Source organism: Enoplosus armatus, chromosome 7, assembly GCF_043641665.1.
Source record: "Enoplosus armatus isolate fEnoArm2 chromosome 7, fEnoArm2.hap1, whole genome shotgun sequence".
NCBI lineage: Eukaryota > Metazoa > Chordata > Actinopteri > Centrarchiformes > Enoplosidae > Enoplosus > Enoplosus armatus.
The window spans coordinates 14,333,780-14,361,617 of record NC_092186.1 but is presented as its reverse complement, the minus strand read 5'-3'; the positions used below and the strand labels follow the sequence as shown (position 1 = coordinate 14,361,617).

Below are 27,838 nucleotides of genomic sequence, written 5' to 3'. Positions count from 1 at the left end.
CCCTCTCTTAATCCCCTCGTTTCACCTCCTACGCCCCCTCAGCTTTGTCCACCTCTCCCTCTCTGTCTTTCTCCTCTTCCACTCTCCTCTCTGAGCTGGAGTGCATGGCGTCTGAACTCAGTTGTTGAGCGCTCTTTGCACTGGGTGGCTTTATTTAGTTGCACCTTATTTGAGTGTTTCTGTCAGGACTTGTTTGCTACATAGAGAAATTGTTTAGAGAGAGATGCAAGGTGAGCAAAGCCGGCTGAGTAACTGCGAGCGCTGCACATTGCGGATCTGGGAAGAGTGAAATTGGAGGGTGAGCTGCTGAGAGGAACAGGTGGAGCACTGGCATCAGCAACTTTAACAGTTCCACATATTGACTTCCAAAAGGTAAGCTCTATCATGGTCTCGTTTTATGGCTTTCAGTGACACTCAATTTCAACTGTGTTGCTTGTTAAGCAAGTGCCTGAAACTTTGGGTCCAAAAAGATAGTGGTGTGATCAGTTGGTAAATCTTGGGATGCACGCTGGTGCTCTTGAAACGAATAAACTCCACACATTCCTGCTCTTCTTCGTGTGAGTACCTGAAATTTGCTTGATTTATAACATAAATAATAGATGAAAGAATACAGAATCAATTTTGCGCACCAATTACAGTCCAGTAAAGTTACTTAACTTACTTTATTTATTATTTCTTTATGGAGGACAGTGCATATTAATTAAAGTCATTGTGATGTACTGGATGTCACAGATTTGGCCAAAAGGCTCTTTTTTCATCTGCATTCCCCCTTTTCCCACCTTTTTTGCAGAAGTATCTTTTCCGATACATAAACCTCATTTGTTCTTCAGCAACATGCATTACTTCATCCAAGATTATATAACCTGTCAATGAACTGATTGCTTTATAGAAACAATGTAGTTCCTGGAAATGGTTTGTTGCTCTTTAAAGATGTGGATCATTGCTACACTTACAATCTGTACTTATCTAACATAATATTGACATCAATAATCAATGAGTTAACAGTATGTAAAGTAATGGGAGGCAACATTATCAGTAGAATGATAAGACGTGTGTTTTTTATTCCAATAGAGAGGCTTTGACTTAAATCTGTGTAGGGTTGTCTTTGTTTTGTAAAAATGGAAATTGAATGTAAATGTAAAAAATTGCAGTTAATTCATATTCACAATCAACACTGTAGGGTCATTAGTGCTGATCATTCATAAAAAGAGGTCAAACGTCTGGATTAAGAAGTAACTTGTGTGACATTAGTGTCCATCAGCACACTCGTCAGTGTAGCTCTCAGAGTCTAATTTAGGCTCTCGACCTCCTGTGACTGCAGAGGATAAACTGGTTTAGATGGAAGGATGTACAGAAGATCATCCAAGGTAACCAGGTGATCTCTCACCTACAACTGTACCTTTAGCCCGTCACTCAAACTCCTTTCCTCTGACCCCAGACCCAGGTCAGTGCCCCGACGCTCTAATGCATTTATCACTGGATACCATGAGCATGGTGGATGACAGCTGCCTCTCACCCAGCAACTTCCACGAAATGGGGAAAGGTGGGGGCGTCGCTGCCGGGGGCCGCGTCCACAGCATCGATGTTATTCTAGGTTTCAGTAAAGACCAGGACCCCCTGCTCAGCCCTGCAGGGGCTCCACGGCCCCATAAAGTGGACATAGATGGCCTGGCAGAGCCTGGGAAGCAGCAGGAGCCCTCACCACACCCGACCTACAGCGGGCACCTTTCCTCTCTGAGGAATGGCGGCACAGAGCAGCAGCAGCAGTACCATGGTGAGTCAAGCTGCTGATGGTGGTCGACAGTAGTGTCCCCTTTTGGAGCACTTAGTTTCACACCACCGGGTATCAGTAGTGTTTTGGTTTCAGAGTTTTGAGTTTGTTATTGAGGATAAAGTTTATGAATCATCAAAACATATGAGATAGTCAAGGATATTGATTATACAGCAGCATCTCTGGTCTTGGAGGGCTGGATAAGTATGAGCTCTGGGTTCAGTGTTTCAAAAATTTGAATTAGATAAGAAAGAATTGATTTTGCTGCACTGAAGTTAGGATACCATGAAGACCAGAAAGACCAGAAAGTTATCTGACCACCAAACCAGATTCAGTGTTTCATGGTCCAAACAAAACTTATTGAAGAGCCAGAAAGAACTTATGATCTAATGAAAAACTTCAAAGCCTAAATATGAGTTTATACTGTGAACCTTGACCAGCTAACAGTATAAAGTCATGTTTACTCTTTGAAGCTTTTCATAAGATAAGGCAGCGTATCAAACAGCATATATAACAGGCACAGCATGCACTCAAAAGACACGCTTCTAAACCTTATAATTTCAAATACTGTTTCTGACACAAATAGACACTTAAAAGGAGATTCTACAAAACATTTATTAATAAATATAATGTTTGTTTTTTGTATGTTGTCAAATCTGCACTGTAAGTTTAAAAACTGCAATGGCAATGATAAAGAATCTAATTAACCAAACAATAGAGCATAATTGTTCTATAATATCACATTAATTATTCAGCACTCTGAAATGAAGAGACAAAGTGTTGAAATGGGTCCCATTCTTCTGTGTTTATAACACATGAGACCTACCTTTTTGTTTAATTATTTGAACGATTGTTTGACAGACGGAGGCGAGTGATAATTAGAAATCTGACCTATTTTAAAAGAGGCAGTTTTAGGACCATTGGATCTTATGTCTTGGAGCAGCATGTGGAGCCTGTTGCATTAACTGTGTGAATGGTGTGGGCTGAGATTGAGAGATAAATCACAGAACAAGATGGTGTAGGGGGTTTATGTCCCCAAACCCAATCCCATCCCCTTGTGGAATTCCCCTAATCTTCTCTTCAGCGCAGATTAGATTGTACAGTAGTTCATTCGGGTGTTATTGTTATCGTTCTGTCTCAGAATCAAATTCATCACGTTTAATCTGAAGCTATTTTCATGTGCAGGATCTGGCAGGTGGTTTGGTGATTTTGTGGCAGAAACACAAATGAACTGGAGACAGATATACCTTGTCCTGAAAGTGATTCAAATTCAGTCGCCGAATCCAGGAGGACATTCGTTTCTCTTGATTAACGTACATCAACACCAATGACATCACTCTTTTGTATGTAACTATCCTGTGAAGTCAGCCCAGTTCCCCCTGAATGAGCAACTTTTCTGTGTTCGGTGTCAGTTGCCCCCTCCTCTCTGTGCTGAGATGTTCTGCTGGCTGATAAACAGTGGGCAGCCTTCAGACCAGCGGCTGTGATGGTCTGACAGGCCAAGAGCTGGTCACTGAACCAGACCTGACCTCTGCCTTTGTCAGAGCCTGGCCTTTGTCATAGCTGCTTAATGAGAGGTGGATAAATGAACCCCCCAAAAAATCCTGCTTTGCCTTTGCCTCTGCTCCCGTTTGCCAGTTGAAAGACCACAATGACCCCCTCCGTCATCTCCATCAACACGCCTCAGTCACAGAAACACGCTCACATTTACATTTGTTCACTGTCAGCTGAAGCAGTGACAGGTGGACGACAGTAGTTAAGCGCGAGGGTTTATTCTTGACTTTACAAACGCTCATTTGACATTAAAAACTGTAAATTAAAGCAGCTGTAAACTAATTGTAAACAATGTGTGAATGTGAATGTCTCATGACATTGGTTTCAGCAGCAGCAGGAAGCTGTTTTTAACAAAAAAAAAGCCAGCTGTACCTGTTCAACATCAAACACAGTGGAGCATTTAGCAGCTAAAGAGTCAGATAGAATAGAGAATGGACTTACAGGTGGTGTATGATGATGTTGCTCCGTAACTGCTGGATGTGTAATTAAACAACTGTTTGCTGACAAGTTCACCATATCAGCTTAAAAGGTGATGATATGTCAATGTTGTGTTCACAACGTGCCTCACCCAGGTCACCCAAAAATATTAGATATTGTGATTCTTTCTTTCCACTTAGATGCCGAAATTGCACTTCTAATAGGTCTGCCAGGAAAGTATTTAAAAGTCAATTTAACCTACTTTATGTGATTGGCAGCTTATCCAACACAACCTGAATGATGTATTATCTAATTCAGGTCTGATCCTTGGCAGACATAAACTCTGCTGGAGTAGCTGCTTCACAAGAGCAACTGATCTGATCGTGATTGTGATGCAGTGGAAACAACAATGTGATTGTGACAATTCAGTCCATAAAAAGAAAGGCAACACGCTTGTTTCCAAACATCTCTTTTGAGGACGGTTTACCTCTGGAGAAGATAAACACTGGAAACAACTTCTTCTAAATCCGATTAGGAATGTTTTTGAGCTTCATTGAAGTTCAGGGGATTGCTTGCTTCACTGACCTACAGTAGCCTATTGTTGCAGGTGTCAAACTAATGTCTGCTCTACTGGAAAGTGGGCACTACATTCTTCATTTCAACGCACCATTCTGCTCTTGTTTTTCTTCTAAATTTGAGATCATATTTCTAACATATTGTTTATAATAATAATCACAATTTTCAAATGAAAAACTGTGATTTTCTATTCATTGATTTACTTCTCTTGTGTGTGTGTGTTGAATAGATTCTGGCTTGTTCACAAACAAGTGTGATGAGGAACTGAACGAGCTGAGGAAGAGTGTAGAGAGTGACGAAGGCAATTCTCCAGAGCCATGCAAGGACGATCAGCCTAAGAAGAAGCACAGGCGCAACCGCACCACCTTCACCACCTACCAGCTGCATGAGCTGGAGCGTGCCTTCGAGAAGTCCCACTACCCGGACGTGTACAGCCGCGAGGAGCTCGCCATGAAGGTGAACCTTCCGGAGGTCCGAGTTCAGGTGGGCAACAACATGAGTCTGTCCAAACAGGTCTATAGTTGTAGCAGTCAACTTCACAGACATCAGAAATGTGCACCTTGAGTCAGTTTTATCATTGATAAAGCCAGGCACGTATTCACGGTCTGCAGAGTTCATGTTCATGTTTTCTCTTGTGTCGGGTCGTTCCTTAATACATTCCAGCAGTAGAATAGTTAGACAACCACATCACAAGCTGACAGTTCGCCATAAGAAAAATGGTGTGTTTCCAAATGCTGAGGTGCTCTTGAGGACAACATAAGCACGCCAAGCCTCTGGCCCTTGGCTTGTCAGTATTCAGGTAAGGAGATTGTACCAGATAGTTACATAAGCGGGGTGTGTGTATGTTAAAACGCACAATGCCAAAGGTCATACAGAGTTGTAAGGACAAGAAGGAGCAGTCTTTAAACAGGACAGTGGCTTTTTTGGAGGAACAAAAGGGCCAAACTTAAGACAAAAAATGACACCTTTAAGGTTGACATGAAGCAGCTGGTTTCAGCAGCGGGAGGTTGAAGGTAAGGGCAAAGAATATTCAAGGAATTGGACAACTAATTCTTAGCACAATGTCCTTACTGGAAATTTCAGGAGCTTTTTCTCATGGCCTTCATCAGTGGTTGAAGTTTGCTCAGTTGTCCTAGAGATTATTCAGTTGTTATCATGTGACCTAAATATAGGATTTCTGTCATGTGGTAAGATTTCCAGTAAGTGGACTTTAATAATGAAATTATCCACAATGAACATTAATGCTCAGCTTTTCAAGAAAAGTTTAGTTAGTGCTGCGAATGTGATGATGAACTCACCATACCTGCACCTGTAGGTTTTTGACATTTCAGTTTAAATAACTTTAGTTTGAACAGTGTTTCTGTGAGTGTTGGGTTGAGATGCTCATTGTGCTGTGATTTTGAAGGGCTGTGTTAATGGAGAACAATTTCTTATTCAGATGAACTTGAGATACGTTATTATTTTTCCAATGTATAAACAGCAAATTATCTGCCTGAAAGTGTGATGATTTTGTCCCCCAGGTCTGGTTCCAGAACCGCAGAGCTAAATGGCGCCGGCAGGAAAAGATGGACGCCAGCACCATGAAGCTCCACGACTCACCCATGCTGTCCTTCAACCGCCCAGCACCAGTTCACACCAGCATGGGTCCGATGACCAACTCCCTCCCCTTGGACCCCTGGCTGTCCTCTCCCCTGTCCAGCGCTACACCGGTCCACAGCATCCCGGGCTTCATGGGTCCAGCTCAGGGCCTCCAGCCCAGCTACCCCAGCCACAGCTTCCTCAACTCCACTCCTCATCCTCCTCATCCTCCTCATCCTCACTCTCATCCTCATCCTCATTCTCATCCTCATCCGTCCATGGGCCAAGGGATGCAGAGTATGGCTCCTCCTCCCTACCAGTGCCCGGCACCGTACCCTGATAAATACCCTCTTGAGGACGTCGACCAGCGCAGCTCGAGTATCGCTGCACTGAGAATGAAAGCCAAGGAACACATCCAGTCTATGGACAAGACCTGGCAACCCATGTGACTAACAAACCTGGCAGTCCACGTGAATGACATTGGGAAAGGGAGATGCTGAAGTTGTTTCTTGGGGTTCAGGTTAACAGACATTGAGTAAAATGTTGGAAAACATGGCAGTGACATGTCTGTTACCGACGGAGCAAAGGAAATGGATTTTGACCTGTGAACACTGAAGACTTTAGGACTTTCTTTGGACTTTCTTTTTAAATTTTTCCTCATCTCAAGGACATGAAGCAGACAAGTGAACTCTACAGTCTTGTTAACTTGTTAATTTTAAACCACCAATTACCAGACATCTGTTCCCCCTCCCATCTCTAAGTGTTTAGCGTTGCCTTGGGTGCTGTAAAAGCAAATGTCTTCTTGGTGATCATTGCTCTGATCGCAACTTGCACCCCAGGAGCAAGGAAATTTCTTTCCTTATCAGTCACTTTTTATAACCAGCCATAGAGTCTTTACAGGCACGTTTTAAAGGCAAAATTGTGTTTAATGCCCAGAGATGTTTATAGGTCCCTTGTGACAGCTCGTATCAGACGGCAGCTGTTCATGAACTGGGAATTAAAGCATGTTGACATGAAAATGTTCTAATCACTTCACGTTATTTCTGTCAACCGTCAAAAATGGAGTCAGACTAAACATCCCACATTCAGCTGTTCATTCATTCTTTCCTTTTCCCATTTTTTCACTAAGTTTGTGTTTTTACTAATTAATCCAATTGTAGCATTTTCATGGGTCAGCTAATCAGAGTCTCTGAGTACTTTGTGAATGAAAGTCCAGTCTCAGTTTAATGTGAGAGCAGCTTCAAAAATCAAGGCATAAAGACACATAACAATGTTTCTGACTTTGACTGTAAATGTACATCTCACTAACATGTTGATTTATATAAGCTGTGTAACTGGTTTTAAGCTGATCTCCCAATTTTAGCATGGTTTATGTTGCTACTTACTGGCTGCCCAGTTTAGGTATTTGAACCTGTAGCATAGATGCGCTGGTGTGACTGGAGGAAGATGACAGCTGAGGACCGGTGAGGCTTACTGTCATGGTTTTCAATATACAAGGAGAGGAGGATCTCTCACTTATGGGATCAAAAACTGTAAAATACATCATTGTTTGGTGGGAGAGTGTACTAGAGTCAGAGATGTGATAGCACCTTCTAAATGGACCAGGAATATAAAAGGAGAATATACCAAAAATAATTATTTTCTGATTTGTACCAAGATGCTTTAAGGAAGGAAGGAAGGAAGGAAGGGAGGAAGGAAAGGAAGTAAGTATAAAAGAAAGAAAAACAGGCTATTGAGCGGAGTAACCCTCTTTTTGCTTGAGTGGCTGTTGGAGGAGAAAACCTGTTGGCAGCTCAGTGTTGGGTGGCTGCGTGTACGTGCAGGGCAGCAGAAAGAGCCCTGTGTGATGCGTCACCCCACATAGTTTGGTCTTTGTTCGGCACAATTGATCCAAGTGTATCCTCTTTGTCTGAAATTGAAGGGGAGGGGGGACGGTCTCGGGCTGCACTAAATAGGCCCTTGTAACCATTTTGTCATGGAAGTTTTTTTTTTCCTTTCTCAATCAAAGGAGGAGAAACATGGATTGTAGCTGCTATGGTCATTAGTGACACAATATTGGTCTTTTACCATCTGTTATAGAGTCAAGCTCTAATTGTCTCAAAGGCAGAGAAGAAGCTAACCACAATATGTTTAAATAGATTTGTATTTGGTACTGAGACATGTTAACAAGCATCTACAGGTAGCATCTCACATAACTGAAGGCAGAAAAGCTGCATGGTAAGCTCATATGTTAACCTTTTGTGACTTTGTTATGGAACAAGAGGGAGAGAAAATCCTTCACGTTAAAGTGCAATTTCAGACTCCTTTTTATTGTTTATATTTTTTTTTAAAAAGGAGACTCATTTTGCCCATAACAGCCCATTCTATGGTGTGATATTTCACTTTAATATGATTGTGCTGTTGCGCTGACATTAAGTCATGTATGCATCCACACTGACTACAGAAAGAACAATATTAAGTCACTTCTGGTTCGTTTTAAAACCCATAGTTGTAATGCTCAGAGAGGGAAAAGTACAGTTTCACATCTGCTGCTTGTCATCTGCCCTCGTAATGTTTTTTAATGTTGTTGGTTAGTGATGTTTACACTCCCGACTGGACAATGCCAGGACCTCATTCCATAGAGGATTACTGCACATTAAGAGCTTCTTTAGGATGCTACATAAATGTGATTTTGGACCAAGAACAAGCCAAAGGTTAGATAACAGACAAAAATGCACTAGAAGTTTGACAGTTTTAGTTTTTTTTATGTGAATATGTCCAGGATATTTTTCCTGTATGGCTGTTTTGTTTCTTTCATGTCCTAGTTATATCTGTCCTAGTAATATCATTGTTTTCTTTCTTTTTGATTTTGTCTGCATCATTGATGTCCATGTTCTGGAAAGAATGAGGATCTACTGAAAATAAATATAGTTTGATAGAATACGTATCTCCACTTTCTCACTGCAGTGCTTTCATGTTGACCTGTGCACTCGTTCCCACACAGTCACTGTTTTTTCTTTTTACCTCAGTAAGTCTAAAGAGCAATCCAAGATTACTACAGTATAATCGTTATCATCTGACATACATGGGCAGAGACATTTTCCTTTCTTTTCCTCTAACACTTGTGCCTCGTCTCTCTCTGTCATATTAGAGCTCTTTCTCTGTTTTTTACCCCTCCCAATCCTCTCTGCTGTTCCATGGTTTGGTGGCAGGATGCCAGCCTGTTAGGAAGATGAGACTCCAATCAATCAGGGCTTCCTAGGGGGGCCTCTGACCGCAGGGCCCGACTCCCTAATTGCCCCTAGGCAGGCAGGCAGGCCGGCCGGCTCAGCCGCTGCAACACATGTTCACAGAGGGACCGGTGCCGCCGTGCTAGCTGGCCTCCTCAGCGTGTGAATCACTTTCTTGGACAGATGGGGGCCTGGATGGACCTCACTTGCAGGGCCATATGGGTAGGCCAGTGGATGTAACAGAGAATTTATTTTTTTTTTACATGTCCTGAAGTGATCAGATGCTGCATTACACTCCAGAGGTGTGTTGTTGGTTTGTGCCTCTCATGAATAACCATTACATTCCAGCAACTGATTTTCCGAAAAATAAATACTTGTTGATCTTTTAACAACCCAGACGGTCATTTAACAACATTTACTGCTGTTCTGAACTCATTTCCAGAATCCTCAAAGATTGGTTTAACCATTTGGATGAAAAAATATTCCATCTGTTGCAGAATAAAAAATATTTTTAACCCATTTCCAAATTGTGCCTCTTTTTCCAACAAGACGAAAGCTGGAGGTGAAGCTCAATTTTTACAATGCCACAATCAAAAATTATTATCAGTTATATAAGTATTTATTAATGTTTTTTCCAATATTTTGTTGTATGTTAATATTTTCTGGGGGGTTAACAAAAACAGCAAGGACTGTATCTCTTTTCGGGTTATCCAGATTAGGAAAAATCTGTTGCAATTTGGGAAACTGGTTTGTGCAGTGGACAGAATATCTTTTTATCCAAATGTTTTGAAGAGTCTTTGAGGATTCTGGAAATCCTTCAGAACAGCAATAAGTTTTGTTGAATGACCTTGTGTTTTTGGGATGCTTGGTTCAATAACTCAAATGCAATCATACTATATGAGAGGCACAGACTGTGGCTAGTTGTTGGTATGGAACAAAAGTAAAACAGTTATGAATCATGAGACAGAAGTTGATCTGTAAAGAAAGAAATCTGAAATTATTTGAGCTCAAATCTCAGGAATCACACAACTTGCATTTCATTCCGTATAAAGCATAACAAGTACACAAGAAAGATGAGAGAGATTTATAGCACTTTCACTACTTTCACATGTTGATTTTTGTTTATCGGATCACATCTCATTATGTTCTCATAGGCCTGTTCAGAGCTGAACAAACATTACGCTGAATGGATGAAAAGGGCAAAAAAAATGTTTTGGACAAGAAAGGATGAAAGGAGAGACAGAGAATGTGAGGAAGTCAGAGTGGGAGAAAGGAAAGAGAGAAACATTAAGAAAGAGATTAAGCAGGAGAAAAGTGTGGGAGTGAGAGAGAGAGCGAGGGAGAGACGGAGGGAGTAAGAGTGGAGAGGAAGAGGGGAAGGAGGGTGGGATGGCTGCTCATCAGAGTTAATGATGTAGAAAATCCCCCAATTAGAGCGTTTTCCTGTGTTGCAGGATGAGTTCAGAGCGGGGTCCTCTGACAGCCCCGAGGATTAGTACCCGGGCCGGGCCGGGCCGAGCCGAGCCTGAACAGACACTAACTAACTGCTGGACAGCTTGGCACTGCTCAGCTGGGGCCGGGTCGGGGCTATAGCCACAGCCAGGGGCCGGGGTAGGCATGCGTTTAGTCGGAGTGAGTGGCACAAAGAAAAGCATGGGAAAAAGAGCAGCAGCAGATCAACATGGAAAAAAAAAAGTTCTGGTGGAGAGTTCTTCTCTACCATAAATTACATGTATTCAAATGTGAGCCAAATAAGATTTTACCTTCTATTTCTGTAAATTACTCTCTATCTTACCTCTCACTAAGTCTCTGAACTTCTCTACACTTATTGAACACTTGGACAGGGAGTGCCAAAAGTACAGACTACCATGTGCTGTTAACATTGTCTCTGGCTGATGCATCTATTTTGTGACAGCATCACATATGTGCTCACCCAAAACTGGACATCTGGATTGCACTAAAAATCAATCTGTCCACATACTGCTTGATGTCGAACAATAGATCACAAGATGGCCAAAAAAATCCTGAGTCTTGCGGTGGTGAGGCACAGGAACACAGCCTCTAATCCTCCTGACCTGTTACTTGAGACAGTAAATCTGAACATCAATCTGTCTCTTCACACAATGATGAAGTGATTACTGTTGAAACATAATCAATAAAACCCTTTTGCCTCTCATAAGGTATTCACCTGCAAGTAGGAGAAGCAAAACAAGTACATAGAAACAGAGATATTGAGACTTGAGTATGGAGATTCGTTCTTCCTTGTGGACACACATATGTTGTAAATATTCGAAATTCAAAGTCTACTTCTACTTAGCTATTTGACTGCAACCCATGGCTTCAGTCAGCAAAGAGACTTGATACTTGACTTGAGACTTGACTGCCCATAGATTTGACCTGACTTCAGAATAAAAAACTTTGACCAAAAAACAACAAAACAAATTTCAGTAAAAATATATATTGTATATCACAGCACCAGACATGACTTGCGTAGCCTCACAGCTTGAATATTTAATTATTAGGCCTTTGCATTGGAACGACTACAACTGCTACTACTAACGCGGCTTTATTCAAACGCCGTGTCATTTTAATGGTCAACATCCAGTGACTTGAGCAGCAGCAGGTCAACATGAAAAAAGTTTCCATAGAGTTCTTCTCTAATATACAAAATCTCAACGTCTTTAAAGTGTGAGCTAAATGAGATTTTAGATGTGTTTGGAAGTTACTCTGAAAGACTTGAAACTCTCAATTTTCTTTACTTACTTGAGACTTGAGCCACAAAACCAAAACAACTCTGCAAATAAGTGAGGAAATTACAGGTAGTCTGATAACTGTATGAGCAGAGCAATAGCATTATAAAGCAAGAAAATCATAAAGGTGATCCATTCTGGCATTTGCACATTTTCATGTTTTCCTCTGAAGTCTAACTGTGAAGGTCACAGAAATTAAGGTGTCAGCCTCCAAAGTTATAGTTTGTTGACTAAATTTCAGATAGAAAGATGAGCCCTAACTCACCTCTCCTACACAGTTACTGTGTTCATTAAGAACTACTGAGTCCCTAATGACTAATTGATTAATTGTGCAGTCTATTATTTCGCTCCTGCACCCCAGTAGATCTGAAAGGGGCACGGCTGGAGTTAACAGTCTTATTGGAAAGACGCGTTCCTTGCAAAGGACAATAAGGGAAAATAGCGGAATTAATTGGGTTTGATTAAGAGAGCTTTTCAATGGGACACAGCTTTTTCGCATGACATAATTAGAGGTCAGTTAGGGGGGTGGAAGGGGGGATTTGCTTGTTGGCGCCAGTGTTGTGTGGGTGTGTCTGTGTGAGAGACAGACAGACAGACACACAGAGAGAAGGGGGGTGCTTCCTTCACACTTGTAGAGCTATGTTGTGTGTCTGATGTGGTAAATTTCTACTGGCTCACTCACCAGAAAGCACACAGTGAAGTTCACAGGGGGCCCTCTGTGCGCTCGGTGTGTGATTATTATCACTACACTTGCCAGCATTAAAGGCACAGTGCTCGGTCTTTTGTTATAGCTACACGCTCATTAGCAGAGCACTGCAGAGACTACATTATTGTATGGAAGACAGAGGAGTACATTCAGCTGTGTGTTTGGATGAGAACAAGACATGTAAACAAACACACACACTGTGAATTTATAATCCTGTTGCAGTATAATCTAAAATAGGAGGAAGGGCATGCGAGACATCAGATCTAAAAATACATCTGAACTGTCATGAACCAAAACCAGGCTTCACGCCTGATTAGATTATCAAATATTTCATCACAGGCCTGCAGAACAGTCGTGATTTCACTGCTCTCTGTTTTACTGGGATTTTGGACAAATAATGAGCCCCTAAACTGTTCTGTAGAGTGAATCTTTAATCCCACAGACTGCAGGCATCCACTTTATTGAGGTGTCCTTGAGCAACAGGAAACCTGTTCTGTACTGGACAACATGGTCTGACGAAGTAGATGGAGGATCTCTCCGGGCATCGTATCATATTAGTCACTACTTTTGTTACTACACTTGAATTTCCCTGCATGCAATCATTAAAGTTGATCTTAACTCATCTTGTTTATTTATTTTTTGCATGTGCTATTGTTATTTATGTCCTGAACTCACACAGAGATCCACATTTCAAATCCCGTGTTTTGATTGTAGCGTAAGAGGAAGGTGTGTTTGTCAAACTGCAGGTGAGGATGGTGGGGAGCAAGACAAGACACAGTGGTGCGATATAAATGTACGTACTTTTACTCAAGTTTTGAGGTACTCCATTTTATGCTACTTTATACTTCTACTCCACTATATTTATTTGATAACTTTAGTTACTAGTTACTTTGCAGATTTAGATTATCAATAAAATAATAAATCAAAAATGATGATGTATTATTACAGGTTATCTATCCAGCAGTATTTAATGTAATTCAAATTAGCCCCACCTTTACCAGCAGCAACATTAAAGTGATGAACACATCAATGCATCACCAACTATAATCCAGTAATATATTATTCTGAAATGGGCTGTTGGGCATAATGAGTGCTTTTAAATCTTGATGCTTGATACTTTTGGACTTTTACTTAAGTAAGATTTTGAATGCAGGACTTTTTACTTCTTACTTCTTCCACCACTGCAAGTACAGTGAGGTCTACAGCAGCGCAGTCCTGTCTTCATCAGGGTCTGGGGAGTTTGAAAATAGAACTAGCGCGCCCTCTATGTTTGGTACTTGGACATGATAGGAAACACCCACACTGACACACAATATCATGCTTATTCACTTCTATTCAACTTAAGCATTAAGCATCAGAGGTTCCTAACATTATTCATGTAGTTGAATTACTTTACTTTACACAGCACCAATTTGATGAGATCTATCTGTCTAACTATCTATCTGACTTTTACAGTTAGATTTACGTTTATATAGTAAGTGGGAAAGTACAGTTTTGGATAGCGGTTATATTGTACTATTGTATTAGACCCCTACATGTTTCATCACTGATCGTAGTAGTTCGCTCTAAAAACTCCCTCTGACAACAAATGCAGCATTTCCGTGTTTTGATTTGAGAGGCATACGTCACCGGAGTGACAAAAATCCCACAATGCAATGTCATTTTCACCTCAGCTACACTGAATTAACCCACATTACAGCTGAGAGTGTGAATAACTTTGGATATAGCGCTTCAATTCATCTGATATCTCCGTGAATTGTTGTTCCTGTCTGGCGTGTGTGTGGTGATATTCAGGGACTGGTCGCTGTTGTATGTATGTTGTCTATTGCAAATATGATTAGATTAGCCACTAGCTAAATTAGCTAACGCTAGTTGTCATTAGCTAGCTTTCCTTTTTTATTACAAACTTGAATATAAAGAAGCCATTTGATGTCATTTAGCTACGACCAAGGCTCTTAACAATGTAATTCGTGTCTTTGAACTGGTGAAAAGATAGTGATAACGTAACGTTATTAAAAGAATTAGTTAATCTGTTCTTCCTCCAAATCCAGCATTGGGTTTGCATCAACTCTGAGTTTAAAATTACACTGAATAAATGACATGGTTTAATGATCATTTAGTTTATAACACAGCAAGTGAACTGTTTGACAGATATCTTTAAAAAGTGCCTATTTTCTATCAACAACATGCAACCTGGTTTTACAGGTTTAAATCAGTATTTTCAGGATACATAATATTTTGGCTAACTTTCTAACCCTGCATAATGGGATACTTTACAGATTACAAGCACAAAAATACACAAAATACAATCACAATAGCATTTCAATTGAACTGTTGAAATGTTTTTTTGTGTGTACGTTGGTCAGTTCTCTCGCCTCCCAGCCTGAGGCTGTGGGATCAGGATTTCAGTTTAGGATGGATCCAGAATATGAACATCGCCTCCTCCGACAAATCAACATTCAGAATGACAACTTGAGCCCTGTTGTGAGTTGTTTTCTTACTTTTCTACTTTTCACTGTCAGTTGTTTTTCCTTAACAATGTAAATGTTGTTATTTCAGAAACGGACACAGAATCTGCACGGTCGGACACCCAACAGCTCCCCGTTATCCTCACCCAGTAAACTTGGAGACAGATTCATTCCAACCAGAGCGGGGGCAAACTGGAATATCAACTTCCACAGGATCAATGTATGAACATTTTGTGGGTAACATTGTTGAGGAAGAAGAAAAATGTAGTATTCATGTGTATGACAAGAGTCTAAATGTTACTGTGTGTTCGGGTGAAGTTGATTACTGTATGAATGTTATGTCTGAGAAAAGTTTGTGTCTCAAATTAATGACATTTTTGTGATATTCAGGAAAATGAGAAGTCACCAAGTCAGAACAGAAAAACAAAGGATGCCTCTTCTGATAATATCAAAGGTAAATAGATTTTGTAAATGTTGTTTTGTCAATTCTATTACTTGCTTATGTGCAGATAAGATTGTAGTTTTGTGCTCGTGTGTAAATTATATTTTTGTTCACGTAGCAGATGGGCTGGCCTACTCTGCTTTACTGAAGAACGAGCTGCTGGGAGCAGGAATAGAAAAGATCCAGGACCCCCAGACAGAGGACAGGCGTCTACAGCCATCAACCCCAGAGAAGAGAAGTCTCTTCACTGTATGAACATTGAATCTCATACTCCTTATGTAGTGAAATATACACCATATTGTTCATACAACGTCGGAACAGACACACAGAGTCTTGAGTGGGGGGTAAAAAACAAAATTGAGGAGTAGAATTCCACTATTCAGTGTACAGTTTTTCTTTAGTGGTTTATGTTATTGTTATGTTATTCTGTGGTAGAGAATATGATGGTTTCTGCCTTTGTGTTGTTTGCAGTATTCACTCAATACCAAGAGGTCGTCACCAGATGATGGCACCAACATCTCCCCCTACTCCCTATCCCCTGTCAGCAACAAAAGGTAGAAGCACTTTTTTAAAATTTGTTTTTAGATCTTTTATTGTTGATCACACTGCAAACAAAGAAACTGTACATTTTGGCATCAGGGTTTCATAATGTCTGACTTTTCCTGTTGTAGTCAGAAATTGCTGCGGTCTCCAAGAAAGCCAACTCGCAAGATCTCTAAGATCCCTTTTAAAGTCCTGGATGCTCCAGAGCTGCAGGATGACTTTTACCTCAACTTGGTGGACTGGTCGTCTCTCAACGTGCTCAGTGTCGGGCTGGGTACATGTGTTTACCTGTGGAGTGCCTGTACCAGCCAGGTAGTGTAGGGCGTTTGGAACATGAATTTGAATTGTTTGATGGGTATGTATATTTGTAATGTTATGCCACAGTGAATCACTGGCTGAATTGTCTTTTCCTCAGGTAACAAGGTTGTGTGATTTATCAGTGGAGGGAGACTCAGTCACATCAGTTGGGTGGTCTGAAAGGGTAAGTACATGCAGCTTACTGCCTTCAGAAAACTGTCATGGTGAACTTCAGTTAGTTTTTGTCAATGAAAGGATTCTTCATGTTTTTAGGGTAACCTGGTGGCAGTGGGAACTCACAAAGGCTATGTTCAGATCTGGGATGCTGGTGCTGGGAAGAAACTCTTTGCCCTGGAAGGACACACAGCTAGAGTTGGTGAGACCATCTGCCGTGTTTAAACTCTGAACATGGGTTATAAAGTGCCTTAACAGGAATACAGGAATACTCAAGTCACAATAAAAACAAAAGAACTAGAAACAATCAGCTTTAAGCTGAATTAATGATTGACATTCCTGATGTTGTCTCCTGACAGATATGTATTTTAGTCAAATGTTGAGAGTGTGACGATGCATAAATGAAGCTTTGCTTTGTTTGCAGGAGCGTTAGCTTGGAATGCAGACCAGTTGTCTTCGGGAAGCCGCGATCGAATGATTCTTCAAAGAGACGTGCGGACCCCTCCACTCCAGTCAGAGAGACGGCTGCAGGGACACAGACAGGAAGTGTGTGGCTTAAAGTGGAGCACTGACCATCAGTTGCTCGCTTCTGGTGGCAACGACAACAAGGTACAGTTGTTATTGTTGTTAAACTAGCTTCTGTCTTTGTGCATTTACCCATTGTATTCATTGATGTGGTTGTTATTTGTCATCTCAGCTGCTGGTTTGGAACCACTCCTCCCTGAGCCCAGTGCAAACATACATGGATCACCTGGCTGCAGTGAAAGCCATTGCCTGGTCCCCCCACCAGCACGGCCTGCTGGCCTCTGGGGGCGGCACTGCCGACCGCTGTATCCGATTTTGGAACACCCTGACCTCACAGCCGCTGCAGTGCATGGACACCGGCTCTCAGGTCTGCAACCTGGCCTGGTCCAAACATGCTAATGAGCTGGTAAGTGACTCCAGTCAGGCTATATTTTATGAAGTTATACAGAAACAATTGTCATGAGGGTAACACTTACATTGAGACTAAGGTGCTACATGGCATATTTTTAAGCATCAGCACAATGCCTGTAAAAAGGTTGGCAGTGATGATTTAGTCGTGTTTTAGTAAATGGGGGGAATACACATGCAATCAATTATTTAATGTTTCACATTAGAGAGAGATTTCTCACTTTGACATTAGTCTCCTTCTTTCAAATCGGCCTAATTCACTGACACTGCCTCTTCCTAAAACTAACAAACAAGTTCAAGGGGGAAGAAGTAGGAATTGTATATCCATGTTAATTATGATACACTGGCTCATTTCAGTCAACCATGGTTGAGGCAATTGGTAGCCTCGATCTCGTGCCAGTGTTTCTCAGCATTAAGACAACATATAGGGTGCTGTGTCCTCAATTAAATGTTTTTTAATAAACCTCTTGTGAGGCAGTGCATAGGCCTGAACAGTACAACTGTCTGTCAACAAACAAGACCATCACTGAGAAGATGGTCTTATTTGTTTGCAGTAATAACAAAATGTGTCCAACTGAACTTGGTATAATGTATTAATAGTGAATTACACAAAGCCCCCCTTTGAATTATACTGTTGCCTCTTTTTCCAGGTGAGCACTCATGGCTACTCTCAGAACCAGATCTTGGTGTGGAAATATCCAGCTCTGACTCAGGTTGCCAAACTCACAGGACACTCCTACAGAGTGCTCTACCTGGTCAGTCAGTGTTTTCTTTCTGATGAGACTGTGATTAGGCTGTTGGTCATGTTGATGGAAAAGCTTATGTTATTATTTTATTTTAAATATTAGGCCATGTCCCCGGATGGTGAGGCGATAGTGACAGGAGCTGGAGATGAGACCCTACGCTTCTGGAACGTATTCAGTAAAACAAGGTCAACAAAGGTGAGAAAGCAGTTTTAGGGAACAGCATAATGTAACTACAGACTCCCTCAAATCGGCAAAACAATTAACCAAATTTCTCCATATTTTGTTTCAGGAATCCGTATCAGTTTTAAATCTCTTCACCAGGATACGGTAACTTTAAGCAAATATTAAAACTCTAAAACTCTAGTTTGAGTGGATCCTGGCGTCTCCACTGGATAGCTCATCAACATGGTGCTAAGGACATACAGTGCAAGCTAAGGCAGCTTGTGAAATTTTTTTTACAGAGGACATGGCAGCAGGAACAACTGAGCAAGGTTTTTTTTCATGCTAACAATTGTTTGGGAGATTCTTTCTGACTTTTGTGCTCTCATTATGAATGTAGTGTTGTTTTTTGTTTTTTTACTTTTTAAAAAAATGTATAAGTGGAATGAAGAAATCATAGGCCTTTAAAACACATTGTGATACCATTTTCATTGTTGTGAAATGTGGAGAGAGCATTTTTAGTTTTTGTTTAACTCAGGTCTTATTTATTTAACGCTGCAGTGAAAGCCATCGCAACTGCAATGGCTTCAATGGAGAAAAATGCCATTACATATTGTGACAAAAACATTAAAACTAAACATAATCACCTACTAAGGCCTTTACAGTATGTGCACCACATTTACTATGATCCTTAGAGCACTAAGGTTAAGAGTGGTTGGCTGAAATAATGCAGTTTTGCTCCTGTGGACAGAAAGTCTAATGCTGTGCATCTAGACATACACTACATGGTTGATTCTTTGTAGTAAAGGAACAAATAAAAGATGATGGAACTGAAGAACCCGTGTCTGACTTGGTGTATATTTCCGTTTTGGTATTACAAATACTATTACCATTTATTTTTTAGACCTCATTTAGTTGAGTTGCACTTTTGTTGTTAGATTACATTTTGTAATGATGCATCTTAAAATTACAATTTAAAAAGTATAAGTGAGTAAGTAAAATAAGTTGGATTGTCGGCAAGATTTTCCATCTGAGTGGAGGCTTTGCTTTACATTACATTAATCATGCTTGAATTTTGTTTATTTTACCATTTAATTCAATGTCCTAGTTTCATTGACTGTTGAATCTGTGGTCATTTATTTACTTATTTAAGTTGAAAAAAAAAACAATTAATAGAATTGAATCAACTAGTGCATAATGTATATGTACATTACACCCATACATTAGTGCAAAAGTGTACATTTTCACAACCTTGTTTTTTTGTGGTGCCAGTTTCAAGCGGTCCAAAGTTAAGAGTGGGGTCAGTCCATTTATTTTTATTACGTGGCATTTAATTAATAAATTAATAAAAACTCATCCATAATACTGTGACCGTGACCATGGCAACAACCGACGACAACCAGCGGCGGCGCTGCCTCAACGGATATGCTGACCGGAAGTACTGTGAACGAGCGGGAAGTTGGAAGTTTGAGTATTTCAGATAAAAAAGAAAATCCATTAGCTAGTTAACTTACGTGTGTTAACGTACATACACATCTTCCACAAGAGCAGAGTAAGTTCAAGGACTAATAGTTAGCCAAATGCAGTCAACGACTCGAGCAAACTACGCTAGCTGACAGAATAGTAACGTTAGCAAGCCTGTTGGTGTTGCTAACTAGCTCGCTACAAGTTGTTTACTTTCTGCTGTCTGTCGGGATGGCGGACCGAAATCTTGTGCAGGAGTTGAAACGCTGGGCGACAGAGGAGTTCAATCTGCTCCCGGAAAGCCTGCCAAATGACAGCTATTGTAAAACGTAGGTACCAGCTTATCTATACGTTCACATCACAATTAAGGCTTACTTTGTGTTGAACTAACGTAGTGGTGATCTTTTGTTTACTAGGCTCTGCGTTGGGACAGGGAAGTCAATATGGAAATATGTCATCCAACACGTTTTTCAACAGAGGTTAGTCTTTACACTGCCTTCCTGCTCTGTAACCTCTCCATCACTTACCTGTGGTTAGAGGACTGCTGATTTCTTGTATGTCACCCGAGAACTCACTCAGTTCATATTTGTCTCGTCAGAATAAAGAACATCATGGCATCTGATAAATGGCTTGGTCTCTCAAGTGACTTGTTGACTGTTTCTCTGTTTTCCCAGGAACGTGAGGATCATGCGCGGAAATCTCCAGTGGTATCCTTTCTGGCCCTGATTGAGGATTTTTACATTACAATAGCCATGGCAACTTCATATGTACGTTTAGTCGTTTACTTGCTCTTGTAAATTTCACAGAGAGATCACTGGCAAAAGAGAGTCAGTATTTTGTGCAAGAGTTATTGCTTTTGGTGTGATTGTGTTTATGTTCTGTTAATGAATTGTCACTGTCTCTCTACCACCACCCTGCCACTCCTCTCATTGCATGCAAGCATATGGTGTATGCTTTCATGGGGAGCCCTGCTGGTCCCTGGTTCAAACATTGCAAAATGACCTTTATGTTTCACCCTATTACTGCTCTCTCTCTCTCTCTCTCTCTCTCTCTCTCTCTCTCTCTCTCCCCCTCTCTGTTCTCCATCAAATGTCTACTGTACTGTCTTAGAAATACCCCCAAAATAATTTTAAATATGCCCTCTTCCTATACTTTGTATCACTCAGTGTACACTGAATTCCCTCAGCCACCGTGACCACTGTCTGTTTAACATTTATCCAGTAACTTCCTTGACATTATGATCTTCAAGGTACAAAGTTCTTCAAGACAAAGAGGTAGGCTACAACTTGTTTTCCTTCCTTGTGGTTTTATTTCCATTTCATAATTACCTGCTGGATGTAGTTCTGATCACACTAATAATACACAATGTGGAGAGAGAGCCATTGATAAAATAAAATGTTTTTATTTGCTGGTGTTTTTGTATGCTCAGTTGAAGCAGGCTGAGGGCCAGAGTGAGGCTGCTAAGCAGAGAGAACTTCAGAGGAAGATCGAGCAGCTGAGAGCTGAGATCAGTCACCTGGACTCGCAGATCAGTGGAACAGAGGAACAGTTGTCTACACAAGGTTAGTCCATCACATGCAGTAAAGGCTGCATATCTGATCAGACCACATTACTCCTTGCTGTGGTTGAAAGGCAGAAAGCCAGTTCCCCCACACCAGTGTTTTCTACTATTTACTAACAGAGCAGTCCATCAGCCGTACCTGGGCCCAGGTGGAGGACTGCCGGTGCAGAGAGCTGCTCCTACAGTCCTTCAGGCAGCGCTGCATCTTGGGCTGCACAGTGCTCTCTGATGACACGCAAAAGATCAGTGGGCACTGCCAGGCACTGGAACAAATGGCCAGGTAAGACAGAACATTGAGCAGAACAAGTTTGAGTAAATGAAGCAGGATCATTTACACACCCGTACTAATCATATAGTACGTAAGTAAGAACTGTATTGTGTATTGCAGGAAAGCTGAGATTGAAGTGCTGTTTGATAATAAGCCTTCCAGTAGCAGAGATGGTGACAACCTCAACTCCAAAGCCACAGCAGAGGCACAGGTCCTGGTAAGAGCTGCCTAGATATGGTCTGTATTTTATGAAGTAGAGTTTAGAGTGCACTTGATCTGATGTATGCAGTGTCTGTGTTTTGCTGCTATCCATTAGTACATGTTTCCGCCAGAAAACCCCAAAAATAAAGAATGAATAGGCCAACTGACAAAAATGTTACACAGTGGTTATGTCCCAAATCACTCTGTTTATTATAGTGCATATATTTACCCTCCGTCATTTTGTTTGAGTGTCCAAATTCTGAGTGTGAAATTTATGCACTATATAGACGCTTCAACTACTACTACTTTTTGCTAACAATCCCACAATGCAACGTTCTGCAGTTATGTGACTCTACATCTGTGAATGATGCCAATTTCAGAGTTTCTGAACTCTCAATATACTGCTCACTAGAGTAAAATATACAGTATTATATAGGGAGAAATGAATGAGGGAGTGATTTCGGACACACAATTCCATCTTGGGTGGGAAACAGCAATGGTTTACTGTTGGTTTTTTCATTATGTACCTTGTTATGCCATGTATGAGAGTAATTTTATAGTACTACAGCTGGTGGTTGATCAGCAATTATTCACACAAATCTGAGTAATGTAGACCCAGGTGCCTGTAATACATCAGCTGCTGACTGAAGAAAATCATCCCATTTCTTTTATTTTGTGCCCGTTAGCGTGAAGTGCGAGAGCTGTGTGACGACAGGGTTCACTTCTATCAGTCTTTACAGGAGAGTGAACTGAAAATGGCACACTCTGCATCCAAACAGTAAGGGCTACAGTGGATTCAGTATTTGAGAAATCAACTATTAAAACAAACGGTCTTCTTTCTTGAATTAATCGCTCCTCTTCGTTTCCTCTCAGTATGACTCGAGAACAAAGGACTGCTGTGTTTCAGTACTGGCTGAGTGCTGTGGAGGTTGGTGTATTTTGATCAAATCTCAGTAGATATTTTGGTACTTGTGTATACACAGTTAATTTCCACTTTGAATTAACATGTTTGTCATGTCATCAGAACCTGTTGGGTGGTTATCCTCCAAACCACGTCCTCTCTGCGTTGGAGTATTTAGCTTCCAGAGAGCAGAAGGAACTAGAAGAGAAACTCACCTCTCTGGATTTGACACGGGATGTGACAGCTCTACGGTAAACTTCAGCATTATTATAATGTTCTCTCCTTCTTTTAAGACCATAAAAACACTTAAAAAGGTTTCCAGAGTTAGAGTATTTATCTAGCATTTTAATTGCAGGTTCCGCTATGAAAGCAATCACCTACTGGACATGTCAGCCGAAGAGGATAATGAGTTGCCGCCGGTTAAGACCCTCTTAGAGGTGCTGACCACAAACACACACATTCAAGAAGTTCATAGTAGAAGAAAACATGTTTACCTGTTTCCTGGTGTTGTGATTAAAACATTTTTTTATTTGTGGAATTGCACATGTTTATTGTTCCAGGCTGCTTGGAAAGAGGTGGAGCAGAGTTTGGTGGAACTGGCCCAGACTCGCTCCAAAGTCCAGCAGCTCCGAAACCAGCTGCAGGCCCGCAGGAAGGAGGCTGAGCTGGAGGTGTCTGGTGTTGCAGATGAGCTCCACAATGATACCTTGGCACTGTAAGTCGCCTAAATCATAAACTTGGACCGTAAGTCAATAAACTCACTGTATAGTTTATTGATGAGGTTCCCACAAGTCATGAAAAAAGTGTATTGTCTCAGGAACTTTGGTTAATTTCAGACAACAAATTTTTCTTTTACATTTTTTCTCAATTTTGTCTGTCTTTGCAAGGTCTTCTGTCTTTATTTATTTATTTAGCAATAATCTGTTTCAAACACAAAGAATGATTTGATTTGATCTCAATTGAAAAACTTTTTTTCTTCGCTGCTGTCAGGTCGGCTCTAGAGGTGGAACTCCAGTGTGTGATGCAGGCGGCAGCCAGGGATCATATCAGAGTCCGGTGTATCCAACTTGACCAACATGCCAGAAGCCGACAGGAGGCCCTTAGGAACCTCCGCAGCCAGTGGCAGAGCATCCTTGACTTCAGAGAGCTAGTGGTAAGAGTGAATTGACAATATGAGACCTCTCATACCCTTTGCCAGTGTCACTCTTGTATTATGCATTTTCTACATGTTTCAAAATATATCAGTAATTATTGAGGAAAATGTGGGCTAGAGGATTTGGTTATGGTTATTGATTGATAACATGTCCTGTTGTGTCTCTACAGGTTTTCAGACAGGAGCAGATCAGAGGTCTGATTAAGGGGAACTCCATGGCCAAGACAGAGCTGATCCGTCTGCACACAGAGGTGTGTATATTCTATGACACTGAAGTAGAGAGATTATCTAGAAGATTTGCTTCATCCCGTGGTGAAACAAATGGTTTGGTCTCTTTAAGCTAATTTGAACATTTGTTGTTCAGTTACAGGAATTCATCCAGGGCAAACTGGTGCCACAGTTTGAAGATGTCACCACTACAGCCAGCAGTCTAAGGAACTCCATTTCCAAGGAGGCTAGACAGCTGGGAACGGTTTCACTTCTTGCTCTGGACCGTAGGACTGTCGAAGGGTAAGAACAAGTTGCCCGATACCTGAGGGGGTAAACCCAGGTCAGGTTAGTATGTAACCAGAGAAGTTTCATTTTTGTTCAGAAAAAGGCTCCTAAATGAACACCCAAACTGAGCATTTCATTTCCAAGTACGTAATTGTTTTCCCTCTGTTGCATTTCATGATAAATTACAAATTCACAGAGGGGATGAGAAAAGCAGAACAGTAAAATATGTCAAGAAATGATGGTTCACCTGTGGCTCCAGCAGCAGCGGACTCAAAAATTTCACTTTGAAATGATGGTTCACTGAGAGTGCATCACAAGAAAATGCACTGTTAATTATACTCTTGAATAGGTGGTGAACAAAATAGTTCTGTTGTTTCAGAATGCAAAGAATCCCTGCATCGTGGTTGTCCATCCATCGTTTGCAGTCCCCGATCTTCAGCACCTTGTGTCAGAGCCTGGCATTCCCACTGTACAGGGTGAGTCTGGGTGTATAATACATCCATCTAACAAATGTGAGGTCTCCTACCTCCTTCTCTTCTTACCCAGAGCAACACTATATGCTTATGCTTATTATATGTTAAGTCAGTGTGATTCATAATTCAGTGGTTGATGATTCAATTTAAAAGCAATTCAGTAACTATTAGCTATAATACTTAAACTAAACCTATGAAGTAATGCAGAAGAAAATTATTGTTCTTTTTTATATGGTAACAATATGATAAATACAATACAATTGAAGAGCAGTAATATAAATTTTAAGAATATTACTGCATATTCTAAAAAAGTATTGAATTGTTTATTACTTGTATATGAGAACTCAGTTTTATCTGGTCCATTCTTTTGAAATGAAGTGTGTGGTTATGGTAACTGTTCAGCAGCTTGTCCATCCCTATGTTGAATATTGTGGGTCTTTTTTTCACATCTTTGAAATCTGAAAGTCTTTATAATTTCTCAGAATCTAGCATTGTAACTATACACACACACACATTTTGCATTTAACTGCCCATTCATTCATTCTTTATAATGAAATTCTTCTTAAAGCTTTCCTGTGGACACTTGATGCATTCCTAGTAAAGTTGTGTAGGCAGCTTCTAGAGTTCACACTGTTCCTTGAACTCGACATGCTCATCGTGGTTTTGATTAAACAGTATATCAGTTTTACTGCACAGAGGCGCAACTTCCTAACACTCATTGTGTAGTTTTTGTATTTTTTTACTTTCATAAAGTATATATATAATTGAATGGAACTTCTTCTCCTTTGCTACTTTGACACAAACTAAACTTTCTCCTTCTTACACTTTAGGCTCCAGAGGAGTTGTGTTCCCAGACGCGCTCCCAGCAGCTTGAGTTGCGTTTTCTCCGTCAGTTACTGCAACTTCACTCTGCTGCTCTGCAGAAAATACAGAAGGAAGCAGAGTCACTGCATGCATCTGACCAAAAAGGTAATCAGCGGAACTCATCAAGAGTGAGGCTTTTGCTTTAAATACACAGTAAGAAGGTGCTGTATTTGGCTGTTCATCCACATACTGTATGTGACGAAGAATTTATGTTTCCTTGGCAAAAAGAAGTTTGAAGACTTTTTATCAATTTTATTAACAACAAAACTACTGTTTCTCTACACTCTGTCTCTTAGCTCTGCTGTCCAGAGTCGTGGAGGAGGATCAGAAGCTTCTTAAGGCTCTGGTACCAAGAGTCAGAGGCCTCACCCAGCGTTGCGCCCAAGGCCTTTCTTATGGTGTCCAAGTCAAAACTGCCATCTCTTACTGGTGAGGCACATTTCACAACAAGTAGATAACCTGATGTAAAACAATGGATACACCACATTCAACATTTTTGAGGTGTCTAGTTTCCTTTCAAAAATATCTGTACAGGAGATTTTTTTTTTCCCAATATGTATTTTCACCACAATCCTGTTTTAATTGCTAAGATCTGGGGATGACCCCTGACACAGCTTTACAGTGGAGTGCATTAGGGCAAGCAGCACAAGCAGTCATGCAGGTTTTAAACAAGTCTGCTGTCTAACCATGTTACCTAAACCACATCTGCGAGTGAATATGAAAGTGAATATGAAAGTGAATGTGACAAGTTATCACTCAAACAGTCTATTCTGAACATCCATTTGTTTTCTAAGAACTCCTTTCTGGTTCATCTTTGACACAGAACTTGCGTTATTGTGTGCACACAGTTTTACATTGTAATCTGTTTAACTTGATTTTGCTTGTCAAATAAATGGTTTAGATAACTGTGTTTAAACTCTAATATTGTAATTATAAACTATGAAATTGAGTAAATTTGTCTGATGTATGAACAGTGGAACATAGTACATTGCATTGAACATCAATAATTTATTTTACATAATTCTTTTACAATAGATATTTCCACATCAAAATACTCTAATTAAACAGTAATTTTCCCCAGCCCTATGCTGAGTTAAATGTTATAATAAATGACAGAAGTTATTGCCAAAACTATGAAAAGAGGACCCTAGTTGTTTTCCTTTATTGTTCGTTAACAAAAAACTCTGGATTAAACCTTTGCTGCTTTGATTGCATATAGATTATTTCTAAACATGAATGTATTTGTATTGTTTTGGATTTATACTTTCAGTCAGGAGGTAAGGGTCTGGATTGCTGGCTAACTTTTTCTGTCTTGTGTGTGTTCATTTACGTGTAGGTGGGAGAAGCCGGCCCAGCATGTCCTACCGGAGGTCAGTAAAGGAGGTCTGACTTTTCAACAGTGGCTGCAAAGATGGAAACTTGCCGCCAAAGCCTCTTAGTGGACGCCTCATAGTTTAAAAAATATAAAGGAGATCCTTTACAGCACCTTTCAGTGGCACAATGACCATGCTATAGTTGTTAAAAATGCACGTCTATAACTAAATCACACTGTTCTCTTTTTCCAAGTTTTCCACTCTCATTCCTCTTAATATTTTACTGTGTGAAAGTCAGTGACTAATAAATCATTTTAAATCCTATTATTTGTTCCTGTCTTCCTTGAAGTGCATTCAAAAATACAATAAAGTTGTTGAAAAGTGCCTCTTGCTCTTGTATTGAACTCACTGTACCAGTGCTGCGTTTTGCTCATATGCCCACTGACTGACCTGTAGGTATCTATCGATAGCCCAGTATTGATATTGTCTCACAGTCAGTGCCCAGTATATCGTTGATCGTGTAGTTGCGGGTACAGTGTGAACTATGTAGCTATCGTTTTGCATGGTGTAACATTGTTCCTTTGTAGCAGTGAAGGGGGAGTGGAGCAATCTGATTCTTGTGAACTCAGCTCCTCCCATCGCTGCGGCTGCGCAGTTCAATTTTTCACCTTTTTTTTTTTTTCTTTTTTACAATTTTTTCACTCCTACTCTGGCTTCCGGACGCCAAGACAGACCGCTGCCGCCGAATTTAAAGAGACAGGCGATAGTTATTTTAAATACGATAAACGGCAACCATTGTCCCTTAGCTTATTTTCCGACGCT

At 40.6% G+C, this 27,838-nt stretch overlaps 3 protein-coding genes across 4 annotated transcripts; all 3 read left to right on the top strand.

Moving 5' to 3' along the window:
• The first annotated feature begins 1,464 nt into the window (after positions 1-1,464).
• rx1 (retinal homeobox gene 1) lies at positions 1,465-6,345 on the top strand. The gene is made up of 3 exons (XM_070909291.1): positions 1,465-1,774; positions 4,548-4,801; positions 5,839-6,345. The coding sequence occupies exons 1-3, from the start codon at positions 1,465-1,467 to the stop codon at positions 6,343-6,345; spliced, it is 1,071 nt and encodes a 356-aa protein (XP_070765392.1).
• A 7,892-nt stretch (positions 6,346-14,237) lies between these two features.
• Positions 14,238-19,161, top strand: LOC139287405 (fizzy-related protein homolog). 2 transcript variants are annotated; one of them, XM_070908418.1, is made up of 14 exons: positions 14,238-14,374; positions 14,928-15,045; positions 15,121-15,249; positions 15,420-15,483; positions 15,590-15,720; positions 15,943-16,025; positions 16,143-16,326; positions 16,430-16,495; positions 16,585-16,687; positions 16,910-17,094; positions 17,183-17,416; positions 18,069-18,173; positions 18,267-18,359; positions 18,454-19,161. In XM_070908418.1, the coding sequence occupies exons 2-14, from the start codon at positions 14,977-14,979 to the stop codon at positions 18,493-18,495; spliced, it is 1,488 nt and encodes a 495-aa protein (XP_070764519.1). In that variant the 5' UTR covers positions 14,238-14,374; positions 14,928-14,976; the 3' UTR covers positions 18,496-19,161. The 2 variants fall into 2 exon arrangements, with proteins under 2 accessions (XP_070764519.1, XP_070764520.1); XM_070908419.1 differs by lacking the exon at positions 14,238-14,374 and having other exon boundaries at positions 14,868-15,045.
• An 857-nt stretch (positions 19,162-20,018) lies between these two features.
• Positions 20,019-27,294, top strand: haus5 (HAUS augmin-like complex, subunit 5). The gene is made up of 19 exons (XM_070908344.1): positions 20,019-20,116; positions 20,204-20,266; positions 20,462-20,494; positions 21,037-21,061; positions 21,217-21,349; positions 21,469-21,628; positions 21,737-21,833; positions 22,504-22,595; positions 22,691-22,745; positions 22,842-22,969; positions 23,074-23,155; positions 23,279-23,433; positions 23,709-23,871; positions 24,042-24,122; positions 24,236-24,381; positions 24,746-24,842; positions 25,670-25,808; positions 26,000-26,132; positions 27,040-27,294. Exons 1-19 carry the CDS (start codon positions 20,019-20,021, stop codon positions 27,140-27,142), a joined length of 1,983 nt encoding a protein of 660 aa, XP_070764445.1. The 3' UTR covers positions 27,143-27,294.
• Positions 27,295-27,838: the final 544 nt, after the last annotated feature.